Here is a 26,862-nt window from a genome sequence, read left to right as displayed (position 1 = left end):
GGTGGTTCAAAACCCGACGGACTTTCTGAATGACACAACGGACAAACTCACCCAAAGATGCCTAGCAGATCACAAATGACCTCTCCATCCCGAGATTGTGCAAGGTCTCTCTCAGCAGTGGGGAGAGCTTTGGCTAGATCTGTTTACCAACCCGGAGAAGGCACAATGTCAGCAGTTCTGCCTGCTGGAGTTTCCAAGGTAGATCTTGCTCTGCAACGCTTTTCATCTCAAGTGGAGCTCAGGCCTCCTGTAGGCCTTACCCCCCTCTCCCCCCCCCCAATCCCACTCCTTCCCAATGTTCTAAAGAACATTAGGAACGACCGGACCCAAGACATCCTTGTGGCTTTGGACTGGGCTCTGAGAGTTTGGTAGTCTGATCTACTGAGCTTGGCAGTAGGTCCTCCGATCAGGTCGCCCCTTCAGGAGGATCTTCTGTCGCAGCAACAGGGTAGGGTTCTCCACCCGAACCCGTCAAGATTGAGCTTGAGCGGTGACAGTTGACAGCCTTCGAGTTCCTGCTGAAGTCTGTGACGTTATTCTGGCAGCCAGGCATCCCTCCACCAAAACAAACAGTACACGCCTGCCGATGGGTTAAGTTTACGGCATGGTGTGCAGAAAAGCAGGCTGACTCCTTTCTGCTCCTCTTTTTCAGATTCTTCTTTTAAAATTTTCAGTTGCCCAGCAGGGCTATGCTTTGGGCACCTTAAAGGGTTATCTTTCTGCTATTTCAGCTTTTTTGCTGTTGCCGGACTAGCATCCCTCTTCAAATTCCCTATTGTACATAGGTTCTTGAAATGTTTGCAACATATGTTACACCTTCTCACTTGATCATGCCTCAGTGGGACCTTAATCTCATCCTGACATTCCTGATGTGTGCTCCCTTTAAACCCTTGCACAACTGTCCTCTCAGGCTCCTTACCATCAAGACACCTTCCTAGTGGCAATAACATCTGCCTGGAGGGTTACTGAGATTCAGGCTTTGTCATCCAAGCCTCCATGCCTGAACATCTTCCCAGACAAGCTGGTTCTACGAACTAGAGCTTCCTTTCTGCCGAAAGTCATCACTCCGTTTCATGTAGGCCAGTCCATCACTCTGCCTTCTTTTTTCACTCTGCCACATCCCTGTAAGTAAGAGGAGCAACTTCACCAACTGGACCCAAAAAGAGTCCTCTTGTTTACCTTGACCGCATGAAAGAGTTACGGGTAGACGATCAACTCTTCGTGGGGTATGTTGGAGCACAACAGGAAAAAGGCTGTGCAAAAGCAGACCATCTCCCAATGGATCATGCTCTCCATTAAAATCTGCTACACATTTGCCAACATGCAACACCCTGAGGGATTGCGTGCTCATCCACCTGAGCCAAGGCAGTGACTACTGCGTTAGCACTCGGAGTCCCAGTCCTGGACATCTGCCAGGCAGCAACTTGGGCTTCCTTGCACATGTTAACGAAACCCTACTGCCTGGGCAGTCCGGTCTGTCGGGATGGGCACTTCGCCTGTTCGGTATTGTAGGACTTTTTTTTGTTAAATGGTTTTGCAGACACCTCTGGGGAGGTATTGCTTTTATAATTAATCTAAGGTATGGAATCTGCTGCTAGAAGTCTATCAGATGGACAAGCTACTTTCCTTTGATAATGCCTTATCTAGTAGGGACTAGCTGCAGATCCTCCCCGCTCTATGAACTGATTTCTAGGGACAGGGGGACAGGACTTTCCCTTATCAGTGCCCCATTTTCCCATACCAGTGGTCAGTGTTTTTTGTGGCTCTATGCTCCTGGTCTTGGAAAGTTGGAAAAAGTAACTGATGTCACCGTGTTGGGGTGGCGCCTCTAAAGTCACCGTGCACGTCACTTCTGGCACGAACTAAGCCACTCTGAGCCAATCGACTCCATCTACTGGTGCACTGGGGTACTGCTCACAAAAAGTTTCAGAATCCAGTCTGATGCGTGGCGATAATTCTAAGGTAAGGAATCTGCAGCTACATTGAGTCTCTACCACATAAGGCGTTACCCTTCAACTCCAGACTTCCTTTCAGGAGCTTCTAAATGTAATTTTGGCTACTCCAGATGGCAACTTAGAAGGCATACTCCAGTAGATTGGTGGTGTTTTCTTGATGTTACCAGGATTGATCACTCACTCCTCTAAAATCTAGGGCAGTGGTCCGTTTGCAGTGCTACTTACATGGATTGTTAAAGGGTCCTTGGCTAATTTTTCAGCCTGCCTATGTTTCCTATCAAGGTTCTGTTTTCAAACTGTCTGTCATGGTTCATTTGTTGAGGTGCTTAATGCAGATTTTAAATGTCACTCATGGAGCCTCCTTTCAAATCGTTGCATTCCAGCTTCATATCAGCAAGAAAGAGGTTAGGAGAGCTTCAAATGTGCCAAGCCTCCATTTGCTGTTTTCACTAAGGGCCAGAAAGCTTATTCTTCTGACTTAGTGTTCTACCTACAGGCTTGGTAGACAGACCAATAATTTATATGGGGTGAACTGCTTGTTGCCAGTTTGTGATTGAAGCCCAGGCGTTGACTTGATTCATGTGGGCTGACTAAAAGCTGATGTTGAGAATCTGAAACTTGACGTAGATAAACCTGGATGTGGGGCTAGACATGTTCTCCACATCCAAATCTGCCAAAAACTTGCTTGGAAGAACCAATGATATGATTCTCTGCAAGGTCTCATTTTTATTTATTGTTTGTTTGTTTGTTATTGTGATTTTCATTATGAGGTACATATACATCCCATGTTCCTAGTATGAAGTTGATCTGTCAACATACATCTAAGCATAAAAAAACAATAAGATTGCTATCCATCCAGCAATTCCCTTCCCCATGAAGAAATGACTCCAGTTAATCTTCCCTTTTATATCCCAATCCTCCTCTCCAGGTGCACAGTACTGATAGTTGTTCAACCCCCAAAAGATACCTATTCAATTCCTAAGCGGCTGTTGATCTACAGTTTCGTTCTAACCCAACACATTCTAAGTTTCCAAAAAGGTAGAAAACCTTGCTTTGCAGTTGAGTTGCTTCTTATGTCCTCTACAGCGCCTAGAAACATGTCGAAGTGCGTTCCTATGTGGTTATATACAATACATTTCAGTAAGTAAATAAGTATCTTAATAACTGATATGGGCCTACTATACCATATGTAGTTTTGTGGTCCTTTTATTGCTTTTGTATTTAAGAGATGTTAGCATCTCTGTATTTGTATGTGGTATTTATAGAGCACACTGTGATCAGCCTGGTCTCCTGGTGCTAATGTTGCTAAAATCATGATAAACGGCAGGATAGGGGGAGAAGAAACAGCGAGGAGAGAGTAGCTGTCCTAATCAATGTTATTTTGGGAAAAGACTGTTTTTAAGGCCTTTCCTAAACTTGAACAAATCAGTCTGAGATGAGGTGGTAACTTATTCCAAATCTGCGCAACTTTGATAGAAAAAGCTTGCTCTACTTGGTTCACCCTACTGAATCTATGTTCTTGAACAAGATTAGTTGTAGCTGAATGTAGCAAACTTCCTGGAGTGTATTTCCTCAGTCTGCTCAGCAGTGGCTTTGGACTCTTATTCTGGGGCCTTGATACAAAGATATTTAAAAAGGATCCTCTGTTTAATGGACAACCAATGAAGATCCCTAAGAGCACTAGAGGCGGAAGAATTCCGTGGTCAGTTTAACGCTAGTTTGGCTGCAGCAACCTGAACCCTATCCAATATCTTAATCAGATAATTAGGGGCTCTCAAAAGAAGGGCATTACCATAATCCAGCCTGCTAAACACTATACATCTAGCAATTAGAGAGTTGGCTTAAGCAGGTAACATTGGAAAGAGCTTTCTAAGACTCTGAAGCAAAGCAACGCAGACCCCTACTACTCCATTAACATGCTTTTCGGGTGAAAGATGTTCATCCAGCATTACTCCAATGTTCTGGACCTTCTCCGAGGTGCCAATAGGAGTCTCTGTAGACTGAGGCCAAAACTTGGAGGGCACAGGTACCAAACCTTTACCAAAGGAGCAGCAGAGGAGCTGTTTTACATCTGTTTAGTTTCAGTGAATTGAGATGTCCATTATGCAGGCATGAAAATTACTGATCGAGTCAAACTGATTAAGTGATAAAATCAGTTGAGTATTGTCTGCATAATTGATCACCTTGATCCTATATGTTTTGATAAGTGGGATCAATGGCTTATAGTAGACATTAAACAGAATTGGACTGAGTGACGAGCCCCGTGGGACTCTATTTTGAATAGTTCTGAAAGTAGAACAGAAGGGGGCAGAGCCACCGCATGGCAGCGGTCTTGTAAGTATGATTTTAGCCATTTTGACACGAGACCACCAATTCCTACTGAAGCTTATTTAGAGAGTAGGGTGTGCTGGTTCACCATGTAAAGGCTGCTGACATGTCGAGGAGGACAAGCACCACTGACTGACCGTTGACAATCAACCAATTGTAAAACACGCTACTCAACCATCTCCGAGTCACCCAAAGAGCCAGGTCTTGAGGCTCTTCCTGAAGGTGTGCAGTGTGGGGGAGCGTCTGATGTTGAACGGGAGCTTGTTCCAGGCCTTTGCCGCTCTGGTTCTGCATATGCACTGGGTTAGTGCTGGGGCGAGGTCGGCGGAGCGGAGGTCTCTCTTGGGTACGTTGAAGGATACTCTTTCGTTGAGGTATTTTGGTCTGGTGTTGTGGAGGGATTTGTAGGCGTGGGTGAGTAGCTTGTAGGTTGCTCTCGACGGGAAGCCAGTGCAGGTCTTGCAGGAGTAGGGTGATGTGATCATATTGTGGTCTGCTGAGGACTAGTCTGACCACAGTGTTCTGAATGGTCTGGAGTTTGCGCAGCAGAGTTTTGTTGATTCCGGCATAGAAGGCGTTTCTGTACTCCCGTCTGCTTGTTATGAGTGTGTGGGTGACGGTCTTTCTGGATTGGGGGGGAATCAATTTAAAGGTCTTGCAGAGGGTGTTGAAGCAGGTGGAGGTGATGGCGTTGATCTGGCGGGTCATGGTGTGGGAGGGGTCAAGTATGATGCCGAGGTTCCGGGCGTGGTCCGTTGTGCCTCAGTCTTCTCCGAGGTGAGCTTCAGACAGCTGCGGCTCATCTGGGATGCAACGTCCTTCATTCCTTCCTAGAAGCTGAGTTTGGTGGTGTCGGGTTCCTTCGTGAGGGATAGGATGAGCTGTGTGTCAGCGGCATAGGATACTATGCTGAGTCCATGCTGCCTAACGATGGCGGTGAGGGGAGCCATGTGGAAGTTGAAGAGCGTGGGACTGAGTGATGATCCTTAGGGTACTCCGCAGTTGATCTTGGTGGGTTCGGAGAGGAAAGGAGGGAGTCTGATCCTTTGGGTTCTGCCGGTGAGGAAGGAGCGGAGCCAGTCGAGGGCAGTTCTCTGTACACTGGCGTCATGGATCCTGGCTGCGAGATTTCTGTGGGAGACGGTGTCGAAGGTGCTGAGAGGTCTAGTAGGATGAGGGCCGCAGTGTGGCCTTGGTCGAGGACCGTGCAGATGTAGTCTTTGGCGGCGAGGAGAGCGGTCTCAGTGCTGTGGTTGCTGCAGAATCCGGATTGGGAGGGTTCGAGAATAGAGTTCTCTTCGATGAAGTTTGTCAGCTGGGCATTGACAATCTTCTCTATGACTTTGGCCGTGAAGGGGAGAAGTGAGATGGGTCGGTAGTTTTTCAGGTCTGTTGGGTCTGCAGAGGGTTTTTTGAGGAGGGGCTTGACTTCTGCGTGTTTCCAGTCGTTTGGGAATGTGTAGGATTTGAAGATGGCGTTGATAGTGCATTGTAGCTCGGGTGCAATGGCGGCTCTGTGGAAGATGTGCAGTGGACAGGGGTCAGTGGGGGCTCCTGAGTGCATGCTTTTCATGGTCGTGGCGGTATCGTCCGTGAATAGTGGGGTCCAGACGGTGATGGTGGGCTGGGTGTCGACGCTGGAGGGAGGGTGGTAGCTGGAGTCTGTTTGCTGAAGTTGTCGTTGAGGGCCTTAATCTTCAGATGGAAGTAGAAGCCTAGCGTGTTGCAGAGGTCCTGGGAGGGTGGGACGTCCGTGGCTTCGCTGGGGGGGGGAGGAGGGGGGGGGGGGGTTGATGCTGAATAGTTCCTTTGAATTGTTGGAGTTGGCCAGGAGTTTGTTCCGGATGAAGGTCCTTTTGGTAGATCGGATGAGTTGGTGGTATTCGGTCATAGCATTCTTGTAGGTGGTCTGGTCTTCAGTGGTTTTGCTGTTCCTCCATCATTTTTCAAGATGTCTCCAGGTGCGTCTGGATTCTTGGAGGTCAGTGGTAAACAAGGAGGTCTTCATGGGGCGCTGTCTGTTGGGGTTCCGGAGGGGGGTGAGTTTGTCTGCCCAGTTAGTGATCCACCAGTGTAGTTCTTTGGCTGCAGAGTTGGCGTGGGTCGAGGCGGGAGGTGGATCGTGGTTGAGGGTGGAGTTGAGGTTGTCAGTGATCCTTCTAATTTCATCAGTGGCACTGTGTAGGAAAGCGCCCCTTTTTGCATGGTTGCCCCCCAATTTTTGCCTTATGTATATGCTCTTTGACTAAGTGAGCCCTGGGTTCCAGCCAACTAGGTACCCAGGGCCTATGTTCTTTCCCTAAATCTGTACTGTTGCACACCCAAATTGGCAACTCTCTGGCCACATTTAAGTTCCTTGTAAAAGGTACCATAGGTACCAAGGGCACTGTAACCAGGGAAGGCCTCTAAGGGCTGCAGCACCTATTGTGCCACCCTTATGGGTCCTGTACCTTTACACACACAAAATGCCATTGCAGGCTGAGCGTCGACATGGCACATCCCTGTGTGCCATGCCTCGAATCCTCTGCCTATGGCATAGGTCAGCCACCCCTCTAGCTCAGTGCACTATGCCAATGGTGAGGGTGCAGGTACATGGGCCCTGTTCCTCTACAGTGTCGAAGTCTATTTTTAGACATTGTAAGTGCAGGAATGCCATAAAGTATATGGTCTGTGAGTTTTGTCATTATGAACTCCACAGCTCCATAATAGTTTTACTGAAAACTGGGAAGTTTAATGTCAAACTTATTAGCACCTTAAACCCACACTGATGCCAGTGCGGGATTTAATGAAAAATGCACTCAGAGGGCATTTTAGAGATGCCCCCTGAAAAACGACCTGACTCTAGTGTCTTGGCTGATTGGCTGCTTGCCAGCTGCCTCCCCCAGACATGTTTCTGGACCCCTGCTCTCGGGCTCCTGAAACAAAGCACATCCTCGGCAGAGGTGCCAAGCCTCCTTCCCCAGGATGGGCAGGCTCCATAAAGGGGAAGCTTCAAAGGATTGCCGCCTTTGTGAGCTACCCCAGCCATTTGCTGCTCCCAGCAACTGACCCCCACTTGGGTGGAGGAACATGCGGGAAAACCAAGAAAGGAGGAGAGGTGTGCCCACCTTTGCCAACTCCACCCCTCAGGTGGGGGAGTCGAGGTAAAGCACAACTCTCAGTTCCCGCCATCTTGAAGATGGAGGGACCCAGCCAACTAGAGAGAGGCTTATGCCCTCTTCCACTGGAGGGTGGCATAATAGGGGTTGCACCCACCCCAAGTAGGGGACCCTTAGGTCCTTACCTGAAATGACCCTAATTTTAGTATTGAGGGGCAACCCTGAACCTTGCCTCGTCAGACAAGAAGTTACAAGAAGAAGGACCGAAGAGCCATGCTGAAAGAAGAAAAGGAGGACACCAACTGACTTGGCCAAAGCCCTACTGGCCTTTCCCAACCTGCTCCAGCGAAATCCCGGTGTGTCCTGCAGCCAGCAGCCCCCCAAACTCAGATTTTGTCTCTCGTGAGCATCGGATTTGTTCACCTACAGACTGGCTCCGTCCAAATCCGCAAGTCTGCATCTGACACCCACGGCCTGAGTTTGAGTGGCCCAACACCACGAGGAGTTCTCCCCGGTGATCCTGACCTGATATCTGATCACCCCTGACCTGCCTCAAGTCTCCCAACGACGCCTGCAGCCCCTTTGTGGAGGATCCCCCCGACCGCGACCAACCCAGTAAGACTAATCGGACCCCCCACGGCCTTGGGTGGGCCAACCGACAGTGTCCTTGCAATCACACAACATCCCAACTTACCTCTCCAACTGGTGGTTGCCTCCAGAAGATATTCGTGCCTAAGCCTGCAGTGTTTGTCCAAACCGGAGAATCTCTATTGAAAGTAACAGGGTAGTAAGAACTAATGTTTCTATGTGACGACGTGATTGTATCATGTATAAATTACTGTGAGATATGTAAGGAATAAGCTGCTGCAAACGATTACTATGGTGTTATTTGTATTATGAGACCTTGAAAACCAATAAAAAGTGTTAAAAAAAAGAAAGTAACAGGGCACCCAAACCAAAACAGCACCTTGCACCCGGCCGCCCTAGTGCCGCTGTGGGTGTACTTTGGGTGCTAACTTGAACCCCCCTTTGCCCTGAGCGTAAGTCAAGGAGCTTTGCTCCCTCAACCTTGTGGCCTGCTATTGAGCAGCCACTAACTGGAGGCCCCCGATCCCCATTGGAAAACATTGGACCTCAGCACTCTGCAGCCGGCTGCCCTAGTGCCGCTGAGGGTGCTTTGAGAGTGCATCCTTGACCCTGGGGGAACCCTTGTTCTATCCCAAGAAACTCACCCCTCAATACCATTTACTTTCCAGCAAAACCATAACCCTATTTTTCACCATAGGATTGCATTGTCTGTTTTCCTCTGAAAAACTTCTGAGTGTGGAGGGTGTTTTGAATAGGAACCTAAGAAATAGTCTTTGAGAAAATCTGTTTAACTTACCTTTTATCTAGGAAATGTCCCAGTGTGATTTCTAGGCATATCACTCTGAGTAAGAAAAGTAATCTGAAAAGTAACTTAAAAAGTAATCATACAGTACCTGCAAAGTAACTGATAAGTAATCTCAACTGTTTCTAAATAATTGACCTACCTGTATCAAAACAAGTACATACCATTGCATACAATTGTATTGTTTTTGCTAAGTATTATTTCACTTACCTGCACAAGGCCTGGCTTGGTTCTAGAAATAAAATACAACTCAGATATATTTTTATACAAAATAAAATTTGTCAGAGTTCAGTCATTGAGTGTGTGATATCATTTCTTGCCTGAGTGTGTACAATAAATGCTTAACACTACCCTCTGATTAAGCCTTACTGCTCGCCTACACTACCACAAATAGAGAGTAAGGTTTGGGATCCACTGGACTCCGTGCACACTATGCCTTACTTTGGTATAGTATCTACAAAGCCAGCTTCCTACACACAAAGTAAAGCAGTCTCGATGCCTTGGCCAGGTCTTTTTTTTTTTTTTAAAGTTTCCAAAACCTTTATTCTGCATGAACACGAGATACACAGCCCCACGCCTACAACCAACCTGTGGCCGGCGGCTTGGTACGAAACTGAAAGTGGACGTGAACACAGCTGCCTGCCTACAACCCTCAAGGTGCCGGCTGCGGCATAGGAAAGAATAAAGACAGTACAACAGCATGAAAGACCATATCTCATCACCAACTGAACATTTTGCATTGAATAATCTACCCACAGGAGTATGCCTACTTGTGCGAGGCAACCTATAGTCACGTGCAATGGCCTTCACATCCCTCATCCCAGCATAGTGCCCGGCAAAGGAGCAGGAGGAGTCCCACCCCGGGTGAAGCAACAATAGAGGACGTCCATCCCAACCCCCGTCGACCCAACTCCCGCTCCCGTCCCATCAGTTGGGTCGACGTCGTAGAAGTAGTGCCCTAGAAGACAAGGGGTTAAGTGAGCAGATAGGTTTGTTACGCCTGTGGGTGCGCTAATAGATATGTCTGAAGGGGTCCCCAGATGTCAGTCGGTCTAGAGGCGGAGGGCAAGAGTTCTGCATAGCGAAGCAAAGTATCTTGACAATGTATCATGTCCCTGATCCAGTCCTTAAACTTAGGAGCTCTGCCCCTCCCCCATCTACAGGCTATCAGTCTTTTTGCCATGAGAAGGGCAACCGTGGCAAATCTACGGACCGGTGTTTTTATGGTTTTGGTGTAGCCCAAGAGTGCCTGCGTTGGAGAGGGTGACAAGTGCACATCTATCATTTCCGAAAGCCCGGAGTACACTTTTTGCCAATAGTTGGCTATTTCACGGCACTCCCATGCCATGTGAAGGAAGTCCGCCGCCGGGGCCCTACAGCGCCAGCAGAGATCCCCTTCCCTAAGGCCCACCCTATGCATATGAGCCGGAGTACAATAGAGCCTATCTAAAAACCTATAGTGGATTACCCTGAACCTGCTGCTAGAGGAGATTTGTTCGGTTTGTAAGCAACAATAGCTCCAGAGATCATCATCTATGGGCAGGCCCAGCTCCTCCTCCCATTTGGTGCGTGCCCTGCAAGGCAAGGAATCTGGTGTGGTACGTAGAGAGTGGTATAGGAGAGAGACTGCGTGCGCCGGGGTGTTAGCCTTGAGTAAACGATGCAGGGGCTCCAGCGTGGGTGGCTCGTCAGGAAATTCCCCCGTCAATGCTCGAATACCACTACGAAGCCTGATATAGAGGAATGTGTCCATGGTAGTAGGAGTACGGCCGGTAGACATGTGCGACCAGGAGCGGAAGCGTCCGTCCTGATAGAGGTCCCCCCATGTCTTAATGTGGAATTTAGCCATAAAGTTCTTAAACAATTGTTCCTGCAAAAGTGGCAGCCGGGGATGGTAGGCCAGGGGAAGTAGTGGAGAATAAAGCAACGCAGCGCGGGCTATCTTCGCAATGTATCTCCACGCTAGAATGGAACTCGAGATCGTGGTGCGATACACCGTTCGCGTCTCTGGTGTACTCAATATTGCTCCCTCCAGTGGGATAGGATTGACCAGCCAGTGTTCCACAGCCGTCTGTGGTAGGAAGGGAGTGGGGCAAATCCAGTGATAGACGTAGTGAGCTTGTGCACTATAATAGTACATCTCAAAGTCTGGCAAGTCGAAGCCGCCCTGCGCGAACGGGCGGGTCAATATCTCCCAACGAAGACGCGGCTTCTTCCCTCCCCAGACCAGACGGATAAGCTCAGACCTCAGAAGTTGAAAAATAGATTTGCCTGGGTAATATGGGATATTCTGAAAAAGATAAAGGATCTTCGGAAGAATCACCATCTTGATGAGGGAAGAGCGGCCTGCAAAAGAGAGGGGTAGCGTGATCCATCTGGTCACGCATGCTTGGACATGGTTAAACGTGCGGCCATAATTCATCCGCATCAGCTCCTCGCGGTCCCGAGAGAGAAGTATGCCCAAATAGCGAACCTCATCCATGTCCCATCGCAGGGGGTAGTCCAGAGGGAACGGTTGGGCGGCCGTAGTAAGTGGAAATATAGTGGATTTCCCCCAGTTGATATGGATACCAGACATTCCTGCGAAACGAATAAATTCTCGGAGGATGGGATTTAGGTTCGTAGCAGGGTCACGAATGTAGAGCGTGATGTCATCCGCATAAAGGGAGATGAGCACTTCTCGCTGAAGGCAACGCAGAGCCTTATCTCGGTGGTGTTGCCGGAGCCGGGCAGCCAGCGGTTCCATCGCCACTGCAAACAGCAGCGGAGATAAGGGGCACCCCTGCCGGGTGCCACGCAACACCCCAAAGGCTTCCGATATGCGCCCATTCACCCCCACCCTCGCAACCGGCCGGTCATAGAGGATATCAATCCAGCGCGTGAAACCCCGGGGCAGTCCCATGTTGCGCAAGATACAGTTAAGATAGTCCCATTCCAGGGAATCAAAGGCCTTGGTGGCATCCAAAAAAACCGCCACCAACGGCAATTCCGGGTCTACATTATGCATGACGGAAAAAAGCGTCCTGAGATTATTGGAGGTGGCCCTGCCAGGGACGAAGCCCGCCTGATCCGACAACACCAAGCCTCCCAACAACAACTGTAAACGATTAGCAAGTATTTTAGTCAAGATTTTGGCGTCGCAGTTAATTAAGGAGAGCGGGCGGTAGGAGTCACAGAATTGAGGTGGCTTCCCCGGTTTTAATAAGGAGGTAATCGGTGTCTTTTGCATCGATGGAGGGAGTGTGCCCGACTCATGTGCCTCCAGAAATACCCCCTGGAGTACCGGAGCCAAGATGTCTATGTATGCCTTGTAAAAATCCATGGGTAACCCGTCCAGACCCGGGGCCTTCCCAGGTGCCATCTGATTAATGGCATCTCTAACCTCCTCCAGGCCTATCGGTTCTGCCAGAAACTCCCGCTGACGATCTGAGAGCCAGCCCAGTGTGAGCTCCTTCAGGTAATCGTCCATATCTAATGCGCCGACTCTAGTAGTGGAGTAAAGTGTGGAATAGTGTGTAGTGAAAGCCTCCATAATCGAGCGTGTGTCACGTATAGGAGTTCCATCCTCCCCTTCCAGCTCCAGCACAAAATTAGAGCCTCTCAGGGGGCGGACCGCCCCCGCCAAAGATCTACCGGGTCGTTCCCCCTCACCGTATGTACGGGCCTTGAAATACTTGCCCCGGAAATTGACCTCTCTGTCAGCGGTGGCCATATAGTCAGATAGTGTCTCGCGGTATTTTGCCTGTGCATTGGTGTTGTCGGCATAGTCTGGGCTAGTCTCCAGGTCGTGGAGTGTGGACTCTAGTGCATGGAGTGTGTTGCGTAAGGCCTTCAAAACCCCGGAGCCCTTGGAAATGCAAAACCCCCGTATTGTGACCTTGAGCGCTTCCCATAAGGTGGCCACACGGTCCACCGACCCCTTGTTAAGGGACAGGAAGTCTTCCAGTTCTTGAGATAGTTCCACCCGGAACAGGTCATCAAGTAAGATCTTTGGCTGGAGTCGCCACGTGGGGGATCTACCTAGAATGTCCTGGAAGCGGAACTTGGCCAGTACCGGGGAGTGGTCAGAGAACGTTCGCCCGACATGCTGCACATCCACTAGGGAGGGGGCTAAGGCTCTAGTCACCAAAAGGTAGTCTAGTCTGGCCCATGTTGCATAGGCATTATTCCAGTGAGTGCCTTCCAAGGAAGTCGGGTGTAAATGACGCCAGGTATCCACGACATCCTGAGTGTCGCATATATCCCTCAGATATCTATGTGTGTTAGTATAGTGGTGTATAGAGGGGTTGGACCGATCCACAGCGGGGTCTAAGACGGCGTTAAAATCCCCCCCCCAGATGAGATGTGTGGATCCCACTTCTCGAATCTTGTTCCAGAGAGTAATGAAACTGCTCGGGTTATCGCAGTTGGGTCCATAAGAGCAGGCTAGGGAGATAGTCTCGGCACCCATCCTACCCCATGCTAGACAATAGCGACCCTCCCGGTCTGCTGCGGTACCCAAGGGGACATAGGGAACACCTCTTTTTACTAGAATAGTAGTGCCTCTTGCATAGGAGGAGTAGGGCGCATGAATCGAGTGAGCAGCCCATCTGGCAGCGAAGGTGCCCCGGGGAGGGGGTCCATATGAGTCTCTTGCAGAAAGACAACCTGGACATTCAACCTGTCTAAGGCACCCAAAATTCGCCGGCGCTTTCTCGGGTCCCCCAGTCCCCTGACATTCCAGGTAATAGCAGTGAGCAGCCCCCCCCCCTCCCCGCTCAGCGTGTGTGGCGTGGGCCATATTCACTAAAGTAGGCAGTACAGGTGAAGAGGCCCGTTAGGCAGCAATTCCATAGGTTCAGTTGTCTATAAAGGGTGGCATACTGTGTTACTTCGAGAAATATGTGTGCAATGCTCATGCTGAAAAAAAAGAACAAACCCAAAACATTCCCTCGAGGACCCACCCTCCCACCCACTCCGACATCCCAATCATGTCGAGCATTACCCCCACCCCTTACAATCCTACAATGTCCTAACATTTACTTATTGGGGAACACCCAAGAGGGGGACACCAGGGGTCCAGACCCGCCATCCCACTCCCCCGATATCTCACCCGCTATCCCCCGGAGCCAAGGTCCAGCGGAAACGCGGGCAGGGGGAGATTGGTGCCAGGGCGCATTCAATTATAAACATCATCGAGAAACCAACTAAACCAGCAAGGCCTAATAAGTGATGGCTCAACAGTAGAGGGCTGCGATACACAGGTGTTTGCGTGAACAGCTCGAAGCCTCAACAGTAAGGCATAGGGAGAGCAAGGCTAGCCCTGGGAGTATCAAGAATGGAACATGTTAACAGCTTGAAAGCCCAACTCAGTCAATAGCAGAAGTGGGGGACCGGGACCCAGCCCTCACCAACGGGGAACGAGCCGGTTCGGAAGATGTTTTGCAGTCTTTCAGAAAGAGTTCAACTTGGGACGGATCCTGAAATACATGGGGTCTGCCAAGGTGTACCACCCGCAGCCGAGCCGGGTATAACATAGAATATTGAAGTCCTTTTTGCTGCAGCCGTTTCTTGACCGGTCCAAATTTGCGACGTGCCTCTTGCACTGACTGTGTGAAGTCCGGGAAGAAGGACAGTGTGGTATTTTCATAGAGGACAGGCTGCTTCTCCCTGGCCAGTCGGAGCAACGTGTCCCGATCTCTGTAATTCAGGAAACGGATTACTACCGGCCGCGGGGGCGCACCTGGCACGGGACGGGGGCCCAAAGTGCGATGAGCCCGCTCAACCATCAGTTGTGGAGAGAATGCATCTGCGCCAAAGAGGTCAGACAGGAGTTTTTCTACGAAAAGTTCCATTTTCCCTACTGAGGTGGGCTCCGCCAGACCAATAAGGCGTACGTTGTTGCGACGCGATCTCGCCTCTAAGTCCTCGTTCTTGTCAGCGATGACTTTCAACAGTCTCTCCATTTGCGAGACCTTGGAGGTAGTGACCGATGCCCCATCCTCCAGCTCCGAAATCCGCTGCTCCGCCTCCTTGGCCCGTTCTTCCTGTTGGTCTAGTCTGTGCACTACTGAGTCTAAACGGCGAGACATGCCATCAATCTTAGAATCTATAGAAGTGAGGCTGGTCTGCATGTTCAAAAGGAGCGCCTTCCAGTCCAACTCTTCAGCGTCGCCCCCCTCAGATTCTCCTTCTCCCGGCGGCGAGGCCCTGGGTTTCTTCTTCTGGGTCTCGAATGGGAGTCGGGATTGCTTAGCATCATTCTTCCCCATGATGGCAGGTGACGACTGACACCTCAGTCCTGGTAGCCAACCGGGAGCAGATTCGGTATGACAGTCAATGCCCGGGTGCGTGTGGCCGTGCGGGAATCGGGTAGAACGTCAGAGATTTCTCGGCGGGAGTCACTTTCGATGGCCACCAAGCGGGGGGCCCATAGATATGCAGCAGGATGGAAGGACTGCAGCACAATGCGACAGAGTCAAGGGCCCACACCAGGAGGAAGGCCCCGGTTCCCGCCAACAACACTAGCCGGGCAGCCCTCCAACCGACCACCAGTTCGAGCTGTCCACCAGCGTATGCAACAATCCCCTCCGTGGTCCACGCCGCTATTCGCACTCCAATGAGGTCGCCGCGACAGGGGAGGGCCCCAAGCGGGGAGCCGACAGCGCCTCTCCTCGGCCAACAGCCAACTGCCAGATGCCCTTCGCGACCACTGTCCCCCGCGGGGCCACCCCAGTCCGCAACTCCCCGTCCGGGTGCAATGCTTGTGGCAGGCACGACCTCGCAATGAAGCTCCGAAAGAGGGGGCAGTCACCACCAAGGCTCCCCTGCAGCAATGGGGGGCAGGGCTACGCCGATCCACACAAGTCCGTTCGGAACTGTCCCTGGGCAGGTACCTGGGGATCTAACACCTCCCGCAAGGCCATAGCATGTCCCCGCCTTACCGGCTCCTCGGGTGGTCCGTGAGGGTCCACAAGTATCCCCGCAAGTGTGCCAGCCTCCGATCTCCTCCTCCGTTGTCGGCCGCGGCCCAGCGCGCACGCCGGATCCCCGGTGCAGAGTGTGCGTGGCAGCCAGCGCCCGCGCTCCAGGCGAGCGGCAGCAGCGGCCGCAGGAAGTTTCGACGGTCGCCTCCGCCGAACCGTCGCTCGGATTGATTTCAAAGTTGCTGTGGGCATTCACCGGACCTAGGACCACCAGTCGAGCCTGGTAAATCTGTGGCTCCCCGATGCAGGATGAAATGGTGAAGCATGGAAGCGCCCGGCTGGCGAGAGCCTCACAGGTGTGCGGCCATGTTGGTCTGGCGCCCTCTAGCGCCCCCTGCCTTGGCCAGGTCTGACGCCAAATTGCTCATCCTCTAACAATGAACGGTCCGCCAGATGGTGCAGCAGGATTTTGCTAACCTGCCATTCCAATATCTTTATTGGAGCTGGAAGGAGAGAGATTGGTCATAGCTGGCTAAAATTGTAGGGTCTGCCGTGACTTTTGTTTAACAATGGCTTGACTATAGCCTTTTTCTAGCACACAGGCACCACACCAGATTCCAGGGACTGGTTACAGAGTTGTAACAGTGGAAGCAATAATTTGTCATCTTATTTTTTCCATTGATTAGGAGGGAGAGGGTCTGGAGGGGATCCATACCTAATAGATCTGAACAACATTCTGAAGGCTTCTGTGGATATTGGGTCAAGACTATCCAACCTCACTTTTGAAAAATCAAGAGTCTGTGACGTCATTCTGAAGATTGAGAAGCTTAGTGGTGACACTGTTAGAAGGGATAGTACACAAAGTGAAAATGTTTTTATCAGAAGAGGAGAGCTCTGATTGCTGAGAGCTCTCAATATCATTTAAAATCATCCTGATTTAATTTTTTTTTAAAGTTGTTAAATCGTCACAATTTCTATGACTGTGTTATATCTTGCTTAAGACAGGACGGATTTGCGAGGTCACGAAGTATGTCAAAAATCTTTTTAGCTCTACTAGAGGCGGCCGAAACTAGGCTGCAATAGTAGTCCGCTTTTACTATCCTGACTTTATTTTTATAATCATTTAAAGCAGTCTTCAGGCGGAGCTCATCTTCATCTAGGTAGCATCTCCGCCATTTAATTTTCAAGTTGCCTACAGAGTAATTTAGTGTCATTTAAAACCACGTTGGACCAGGTGGCAGGGTAGCCTAAACTAGGTGTTTGAGCCATGAGGGTATCCACTTATCATGTACTGCCTCTCTAATGGTGTGCAAAACTCCTTCTGTCTTAACAATAGTTATTAAGAAGCCAAACAAATTACCTTGAAGTTCTGATAGAGATCAGAGGTAAAACCACCAGGCCCTAGGGACTTATCCCGCTGGTTGGGCTGTGTAGCAGGAAAAGTCTCAGCCAACTCTATCATGTCGTCTTGTCACTGATGTTTTATTAGCTTTTTGGAGAGAACAGACTGAAAGGTATTCTCCTTAAGGAATGTCCATTGATGATCATAAGCACTGGACACTCCAACGCACCTGCAGGGATCCATGAGCACTTTTTCCAAAGTCATATTTTGTGTAGTATCACCTTACTTCGGAAAGGCCAAGAAGTACATGTGACACGAAAGTACAGTTTTGCCGATTCCATCATAGTACCTTAAAAGATGGAAGAGCTTACATAAGCCTTAAAATCGCTAAATGAAAGAAAAGTTACATTTTTAAAAACTCTTTAACAAACTCTTTTCATTTTCTTTTAAAGTGAATGATAGGGAGAGCTAAATGCATATGCTGCAGAATTGTTGGAGAGAGAATGGAGCAGTCTGGGGAGAGTAGCGAGCCTGCAGGCGTGTCGGCGGTGGGATTTGGAGCATGCTCACAGCCACAAGAGGACGTGGGGAGCAATCAATGGCCGCAGGCAGCCTAAAGTGACCCTAGAAGCTTCAGGAGTTCACAAGTGCTCGAACATCGAGGCACGAGCAACATCAATTGGTGGCCCGTGGTGCCAGAGGCTTTGGATGGCCAGGGTAGTTGTTCCGCAGCCTAGTGGATGCCCCCCTTAACCTTGGCATCAGAAGCCAAGGGTGATTCCCCCGATCTGTCTGTGGCAAACCAGTGCTGGGGCAGCATTGATGAGTCCCTGCAGTGTCCAGGGGAGAACGTGTTAGGCTGGGTGAAGCCAGAGGGGGCAGGATGCATAAGGGTTGGCTGGTCTGCTGGGCTGGGCTGGGCTGGGCCGGGCCGGCTGGCGGTCCTTGGCTTTGTCCCAGTATGCAGGTGCCCATAGGTAAACTTGTTTGTCCCAGACAACATACTGTTAATCATTCCACAACGTATAAATAGTCATTTAATCAACCAAGCATACACCGATTAACAGACGTTAAAAAAATCAATAAGAAATTTGGAAGCCAACTTGACAAGAAACATGACATCAGACACCCCACCTAGCTCACCCATTTATAGACCAGAAGGACTTACAATAAAAACGTCTGCAAGCGTCCAACAGTCAAACTGCTTCAAAAGAGACATGTGGACTCGCTGCTCATTGTTGCTACAGGCTCATCTAAAGAAAAACAAAATGATAGGGTGCAGAAAGGCACGTGTGAAGGAAAATTTCAGCATCCTGTCAGAAGCAGCTTGGATTTGAGGTTGTATCTAAATCCTTGTGTGCCACAAGAATCAAGAAATACTATAACCTTTATCCTCCTCCAGAGTCTGCCCTGTAGCCTGGCCAAGTTCTTAAAGCTAGTTGACCCCCAGCAGACCACCCACAAGAAATTTGAGTGATACCTCTGTAGCTAAATCAACACAGGGAATGCTCGAGAAGGTCATTATGGAAAGGCCAGAACATTGAGTCGTGGACGAGAGACTGATGGAGTCAACAAAACTATGCAAAACCTTAATTGAAAACAAAGAAATATAACAGTCCATGAGTGTTACTAAACCATCATGTTAGAGCAACTCTGAAATTGCGCAACCTCAAAGACTACTGTGTTATATTCCATTATCTCCAACAAGCATCATCAAAAGTGGCAAAAGAGAAACAGGTAATGCCTCACCACCAGACTGTGACTCAAATAATGTCTGGGAATGTGGGGGACCAGTAGGAGCACCTGTTTGATTAGCAAGGGAGCTACAACATAATTGCGGACTATGATGACTCTCTGAGGAATATTGGTTATGGCCACAGTCAATCTGCTAAAGCCTGTCCCCACCCTTCTGACAAATATTGCTGGCCATATGTAATATTGGAAACAAAAAATGCAAGCATCCTGTCCATTGTAACACCTCAACCAGAAGGTAATAACACTGAAGAAAGAAATGGAATATAGAGCCGGTTATGTTTCGATTCGGACCAAGTAGAAGAGTGGGCCCTTGGGGTAAAAAAAGCAAGGAAGGTGCAGTGGCTCAGAGAGAAAGCAAAGGAGCTACTTTTGTCACAAATACTTAATCCGGTTGTGAGACCACCCCAATAAAGGCACTCCACATAATGACACCTGGGACATTAGGTCCCGCCATGCTAACCAATAATGAAGAGGGTGAGTTCTTAACGTGTGGTGCCTTGCCATGGAGAAAAGCTCTCATGGCAATAGGCAAAGCAGCGTTGGATTTATACAGCCATATTGGATATTCGAATATTGCTACCCAAGCAAACCACACAATGGCCATAGACTCCAAACTAAACTCACTAATTGTTAATGCTCAAAAATCAACCAAAGATAAAGAGATCATCTCATTTTCACCCTTTTGCTCTCCCCTTGCAAATCCGAAAAGACTGTTTAATGTGGATTTCCCCTAAGCTCCTCCTTTTCACCAATGCTATTTAACATCTATCTCCTTCACTCTTGGATCAAAATCGACTGTTCATATGCTTTCTCTGATGCAAATTGTTTAGTGTATTATCTCGTTGGAAAATTGCTCGGAGTTTAGGGATTTGTGGCAATGGATAGGCTACAATTTTGTTGTGCTCAGTTTTAAACAGCTTAGTAGTTGTTGGGTCCTCTCCCACATCTGCTTCAAAAGTTAAATCTCTAGGGGTTTTGTTTGATAAGGATGTGTCTCAGAAGATACAGTCAAAATCAAGGGTTAGTTCTTGCTTCCATATGCTGTGTCTGCTGAGAAATATTCACCCTTTTCATCCAGAGGAGAGACATTCCTTAGAGATATTTGCTTATAGCCCGTCTAAAGCGTATTGTAACTGCCTATATTTGAGCTTGCCTGCATTCCTTTTGGCCAGAGTGCAATTTAAATGTTTTTGCAGCAGACAGGAGTTAATTTTTTTTTACTGACAAAAGATCATCAGTGTTGTTAAATGTAGTTCTTTGTTGCTAGTTTATGTAGGTTATCCCTGCTATCTCAGTGCCATAAAACCCTCAAGAAATAAAATAGCATTGTGGGCACTTATATTACTTATTTCTTCTGTATATAACGTTCTTCCTCTGGCTCTTGCAGTCCTGGGCATTCCTGCAGGCCTGGGGATTGTTACCCAATGTTCCCACCTTTTTGTCTTGGAACTCTGTGGCTGGCCTTTGTCCAAAATAGCAAATTGCTTTTATTTTGGATGATGTCATCAGCATGCAGCTTCTCCTCTGTATGTGTCTTCGCATAGTTAGCGCAAATTCGAAGATTACTGACGGGACATGATATGTCTGGTGTTCACCTTATGGTAAGTTGCGTTCTGCTCCTTGGTGATGACTTGCCGGAGAACAGTTGCTGTGACCTGCCGAAGAATAGTCGACCTAGTGCATACCTGGTAGCTTTTTGCAACGCCCTCCACTAAGCAAAGCCTAGCTAAGGCAAGGGGAGTATCTCAGGCTCCATAACCTACTCCTCTTCCTTCAATATCTGCCTAGACAGCTGTCCGAGAGGATACATTGATCATAGACATGATCATCCACCCTCACCTCATGATCCCTCACACACACTCTTAGGTAGTTTATCTACTACACAGTGCAGCATAATACGTTTTTGAGGTGGAAAAAACAGGAAGAGGTGGAGGCATAAGTTAAGAATTAAAAAGGTGGCAGTGACCTACCAGTCTTCGGAGGTTAAATGTATATGGAAGACAAGGGAGTAAAGAATATACTCCATACAGTATTTGATGTGAAGGCCAGTGTTCATGGTAGTAACTATAGCATTACCCCAGCCAATATAATATATACTCTCACTGTTGATACATCTTGTAAAATTGTAAGATGTTTCAATATTAAGTTAGTGTTAAAATGGCAAAAATATGCAATGGATTGTTGTGATGATATCAATCGTTTCCTTTAACAGCAGGGGGCGAGTTAACAGTCTCGTTGACCGATGGGAGCCTGGCCACTCTTGAAGGTATCCAGTTACAGCTTGCAGCCAACCTGGTAGGACAAAACGTTCAGATTTCTGGAATTGATGCTTCCAGTATCAACAACATCACACTGCAGGTAAAATGTCTCCTGTTTATTAAGCTTTGGAAAGCAAAGGTTAACTTATATGTGATCACTGAACTATAGCTATTGCTCTGTTTGTTTGCCTTGCTTTTCAGATCGATCCCAGTATTTTACAACAGACACTGCAGAACAGCAGCCTGCTTTCTCATCAGCTCACCAGTGACTCTAATACATCCCACCAGAGCAGCTCTCTCCAGATAGCAGAGAGTGCAATACCAGCGAGTATGGTTCTTCAGTCGATGACTGGCTTGTCATTGCAAACTGCAGGAGCACCCTCCACCAATCTGATAATACGGTCTCTGGGGGACAGTAGTTCAATATTAACATCTAGTAATACAGGTAAGATGTGGTAACAAACTTCCTTGTCGTAAAAGTTCTGCCTTTAAAACTTTCAGCGCCAGGAGGCTCCTTTCGGAGTGACAGTTTGCGCTTTATAAATATCACATTTCACTTCTTAAACAGCAGATGCTACATTTAAAAATGGCAGCATGAAGGATACATCTGTATTTACTTTTTTTCTTTGCTTTATTTTTAGCTGTTAATATGCTTTTGCAACTGTACAGATTTCCTAGACCAGCAACTGCATAAGGCAAAAACACATACTCATAAGAGAAAATGTTGTTAGAAACATTACAGCTCAAAGCACAGTGATTCATCACTATTGAAGAAATGGTTTCTGATTTCCTTGTACACAAATAACTGAAGTGTTACACAAATAGTGTACCTCTAGCTTTGCCTTCAGCAAAATGAATACAAAGTAAATGAAAGCCCATATGCCTCTGTTTACAATTACCTTTTTATGTGCACATTATCATTCGAAGAATGAAGTATCAGCACAAGACAGGGCTTTTTTTCAGTCTAATCTTTCTTTTCACTCCTTAGAACCTTTTTCTTTGTAAAGGAAGGATGTCATCAACTTTCAGAAAAGTGTATCATAACTTGTCCAACCTTGGATCAGTCATATATTCACATACTTGAATAATTCCCACTTATTGGGCCTGTAATCCTAGGTAATTGTTTCAGTTAACTGTAAGATATATTAACGTGCCTGGCTACAAAATATAGTGTTAATTTACTAGCACATTCAACTCATAAAAAAGCTGTACACATTTCAGCCAATTAGGTTAACGTGCTCTGACATCTACTCTTTTAAAAGCTACTGTAGTGCCAATTTGTGCCTCACATTGGTGTTTCCATTGAGAACTCTGGAGTCTGGTTTGATTTCCGAGAGTCACATGGCAAGACAATCAACACTATTCCCATTTTACAAAGGGGAGAGGCTAATGCAAAACCTGGAGGCAGTCCTGGCAGTGTCTTCACATTTGCGAAAGAAATACAGGGACCCAGAAAATATCACGGTCTTTATCAGAGGTCACCTTAACATGTATTGTTGTGTTAAGTGTCAGTCCAACATCGCTCTTGGTATCCACCTTCACCATATACTATGTATCCATATCATGAGGTCAGGAAAACTGACACTATTGAAAAGAGAGCCACTACGATTCCAGCAGATAAATCAAGGCTGCAGATTCCTTTGTTTTCCTCAGGAGGTATGGCAGGCATATGTGGACAGCCATCTTCTCCTACCTGAACCTAGTACCTCACCCAGAGGAAGAAATAGAAGTTAAAACTGTTTGGAGGAAAGGAGAATGCACGTTGTCAGTGGACAAGTGTGGTAAGAACAGTGTCAGCATCACATTTCGGCAACTTTCAGGAGCTGCAGTCTTCCAATGGCAGTGATAATTAGGAGAATATATTCTTCTACCCTGAAATCCTAAATGGAGTGCTTGACATACCTTGAATGAGGAGACTCTATTGAGCCGATATATAGATGAAACACTACAATTTATTAAATCTGATTTTGAGACAACACTGCTTGAGTACTGCTGCTTTGTCACCTGCAGTCCTTTCCCAGCATATGAGGGCAGAGCCAAGAAAGCCTTGAATGGAGAGTTTAGTTTTACCAGCAATAGCCTGAACATACCCAATGATATTTAAGGACTCAGCAGAGAACGGTATACTCCATACAATCAACAAGAAGTGGTAGTTCCCATTCTGAAGTACAGAATCTCCTTGATGAGAGCTTGACTAATTTCTGCACCTGCCCCTGATGTCTTAATTAGCACTTAGGATCTCCATGTAGGCAGGAGAAGCTGTTGGTTGAAATGGATTACTGGGTTCAGGTTTTAGTCCACATTGCCCAGACTGAAATTTGTTGATACAACATCTCGGTCGATAGGGGAGGCCTCAGGGTATTCTAACCTGGAGCTTTGCTATTTTGTGGTGCAGCTACAGTGGGTGAGCCACAGGCTGGGCAAACACCACCTATATGGCACTGCCAAGTTGCATGCCACTTGGTGGTTGGAATGATGTTACAGCTGTTCCATCCCCACAAGGCCCAAGACTCCCCTTCTCCCACTTGCTTGCTCCAGACTGTGCACTATTGCTTCCTGCAAGGCTTACGTATCACCACCCAGACCAACTGTTGCACTCCTGCTATACACTTTCTTGGCTGCCTGAGAACCAGGGGCTTTCTAACATCTGTGATTTGCAACACTGGCACTCCGTGTATGATAACTATGGGTGACCCCCTTTCAGAATAGAAATCTGCTAGCCTTTGAGGTATGACCGTGCCAGATGAATATTCACAGGGGACTGTCCCTAATCAATCAAATGCTGATCCACATCCTGCAACATTTACATTCTCAGATCCCCCTCTACAGTCTCCAAGATAAGAAAGAGACAGATATCAAGAGGGTTTTCCATGGCAAAGAATGGGAGATGATGCTGGCCCAGCCGGTCACCATTTCTAGAAATACAATGTTCAGACTCATCCAATTTTCCATCTTGCTTAGGGTATACTTCACTACCCCTAAGATAAGGGAGTTTTTCTTTGGGATGAAGGTCCGTTGTCATGACAGTCGCTAATTTAATGTACATACAATAGTCCTGCATCTACTTGACTCAATATTAGACAACAGTTACCGCTCAACTCGCCCCGGTAACTTGGGTTATCACTTTACATACTTGGTAAGTCAGTGCCCTAGGTTCCTACTCATGCACCAAGAAGTTAAAATCTTGTTTCTTAGACCTAGCCTTGTTCCTTGCTAAGTGTGTCATTATGTGCAATTGGAAAGTCACTCATCCTCTCTCTTCGACTGCATGGCAGCAATCATTGATGATCTGGCCCAAGGCAGAAAGGACCACTCTGACGGCGGAAGAAGCCAAAGGCCTCCCAAACCATCCCATCTCTCAGGGATGGGACGAGTTGCTACATTGCTTCCAGACAGTAACCAAAGACGACTTATGAAACTTTCTCCGAGACATATTCCATGCTAGTGGATGGCACTTGAAGTAATGACATCTTTCTGAATTGACCAAACCCCAACCTGAGATTCCTGCCTCTGCATGTCTACCTTTGCGGAACCCATGCCTCTCCCATCAGGCATTATCCGTTTGTCCCCCTGGTGGTAGATGTGGCATTAGCTGCAGCATCATTGACTAGCACCTACCTTTGCAAAGTACTGTACACTGTGAGACGCCTCTACCAACCTGCCCTACTATTCTATTCATTAACCGCCTGCTACATTTGTTCTTGATGTTTTTTCTTTTTTTCTTTCTGACTCATTCCTGTTTTACCTTTGCCGTCTTCCAGCTAGTGGGCACTCTAAGCTTAGCCTGTATCCTTTATTAGTCTCTACATCTCATGTATCCATGTCCAGCTGGATGGTTTAACCATTTGCGCACAGTAATGAGCACTGCTAATGCACCTGCAATGTTATTACCATTTTGATGTTTATTTAATAACAAAATCCAATAAAGAAATTAAAAAAAGAGATAAACAACATCTGTGTCTACAGAAGAAGTAAAACCACTAACATATTAAACTCCTCCAGGCCAAAATGTTCTCAATGCTGATGAATAGACTCTAGAGCTGACCACTAGATCCTAGCTGGGAAAATAAACTTATACTAATCAAGGTTTTTTCTCGTAAGAAAGTTTTCAGCAGGCTGGCTGCTATCTTAGACTTACAGTAGCTGAATAAATTCCTCAACAAGATGTTTGTTTTGCATGGTGACATTGTAGTAGGTCCTATTACTCTTTTTCGAAGGAGAACTTCTAACATAGTTGTATCTTCAGGATGCTTACTTATCTCTAGCCTTGACAAGCACCAAATGTATCTGAGCTCCATTGTGACCAGTCTTCATTCCCTGTTTAAAGTTCTTTGCTTTTGATCCAAAGTCCACCCCAAGCATCTTCATAAAGTGTCAGTTGCAGCCTTCGACAGAAAGTAAGGCTGTTAGGTCTTTCCCTATTTGTCTGCTTAGCGTATAAGTGCAAATTCAGAATCATAAGCCAGTCTCTCATTGTCAGCCTGACACCAATTATTTGGTTGCCTCTCATCTGGTGAAAAAAATCTCTGCTCTCTTTCACTGGTCTGCAGTTTCCAGGAGCCATCCTCATAGTTTCTTTTGTGAAAGCGTTCTAAAGACTTCCCACAGATAAATACTTTTCATAGTTAAAACTGTCGTCCTGCAGAGTTAATATATTTTTGTAAGTTTCTATGTTCCCAATTCATCTATGTACATTTAACCAGGACAGGAAGTTCAAGAAAACAAATGGATTTAATCAATTCACTGAGGGCAACATCCCAGTAAAATCAAGTACTGACAGGGTGGAGCTAGTGACAAATCATTGCAATGGGTCTTCACTTCTAATAGATATGTACTTCCACAGAATACTCATTTGAAGCCCTTCCCAGTTGGCATGTTACATCCAGAAATGTTGTCATAGCATTCAACGTTCATCAGCCTCATTGGATTCCTTATGGTATCATCATTAGCATATCATAACTACACCTGAAACGACATACTGGCCACCTTATAACGCACACCCATTATTTGTTTCTGTAGATATTATCTAGTCTGACATTTTTTTATTGTTCCTATTTTTTAACCGTTTTATACCGCAACTCCACGCTTCAAAGCCACTATGGCTTGACGGGGGCAATTAGGACTTCAGACCCTAATCTGTCTTGTCTTTAGTGATCATAGATGACTATGATTCTGATTGCTGTGGCACATGTAGAGCATGCACTTCCAGCACTGAGGGAAAGGCAGTCTAACGTTATGCTTAATATTTGTGGAAGTAGTCAAGAGAACAAAAATGCCCAGTATGCTAAATAAAGAGCTGGGAAAATACAAGTATTAAAAACAGTGGGTTACTCAGGACTCATTTAGTGTACTATTCTCATTTTGCAAAGCAATTTTGTTGCTTGATACAACCCAAGAAAAAAAAAGAAAATGTACTAGTCTAAGTAGTGCAAATGCTACTGCTCAGGCCCTGTTCCAATTCAAGGTGAACACACTGTTGGATCAACTATATATTTACCAGAGATTACACTCAATATTTCTACAGCCCATTTGAATAAATAGGTCTAAAGACAGTATTTACCTTGTTCAATCTAGCCATTCCTCCTTGCAACTTTTTACTTTATAATGTACCCATGCGTGTGGAATTGAAGGGACTGTCTTCTAGTCAAAATAGGTGCCTCACCAGTTGTAGTAATTTTTTTAATTTTAGTCTTGGGTTTGTCTCATTCATCGGAATCTACCCACTCTAGAGGTGCTAGCTTTCAATCCCTAGATTACCTACAGCAACTACACAGCAGTTTTCAAGACACAAAAGTGGGGCAGACAAATCTGGGATAGCGTTGGTCATCTGG

General features: G+C 47.2%; 1 protein-coding gene across 3 annotated transcripts in view; it reads left to right on the top strand.

Moving 5' to 3' along the window:
- ZNF236 (zinc finger protein 236) overlaps positions 1–26,862 on the top strand; it is a 1,017,074-nt gene that overhangs the window by 665,970 nt on the left and 324,242 nt on the right. For all 3 annotated transcript variants that reach the window (XM_085606997.1, XM_085606996.1, XM_085606998.1), the window contains exons 23-24: positions 20,986–21,131; positions 21,233–21,476. In XM_085606997.1, coding sequence (XP_085463123.1) covers positions 20,986–21,131; positions 21,233–21,476 — 390 coding nt within the window. The remainder of the gene's footprint in view (positions 1–20,985; positions 21,132–21,232; positions 21,477–26,862) is intronic.

The sequence above is a fragment of the Triturus cristatus genome, chromosome 5_2, assembly GCF_964204655.1.
Source record: "Triturus cristatus chromosome 5_2, aTriCri1.1, whole genome shotgun sequence".
Classification (NCBI taxonomy): Eukaryota; Metazoa; Chordata; class Amphibia; order Caudata; family Salamandridae; genus Triturus; species Triturus cristatus.
The sequence above is the reverse complement of the archived record's forward strand: the minus strand, read 5'-3'. Positions and strand labels throughout refer to the sequence as shown.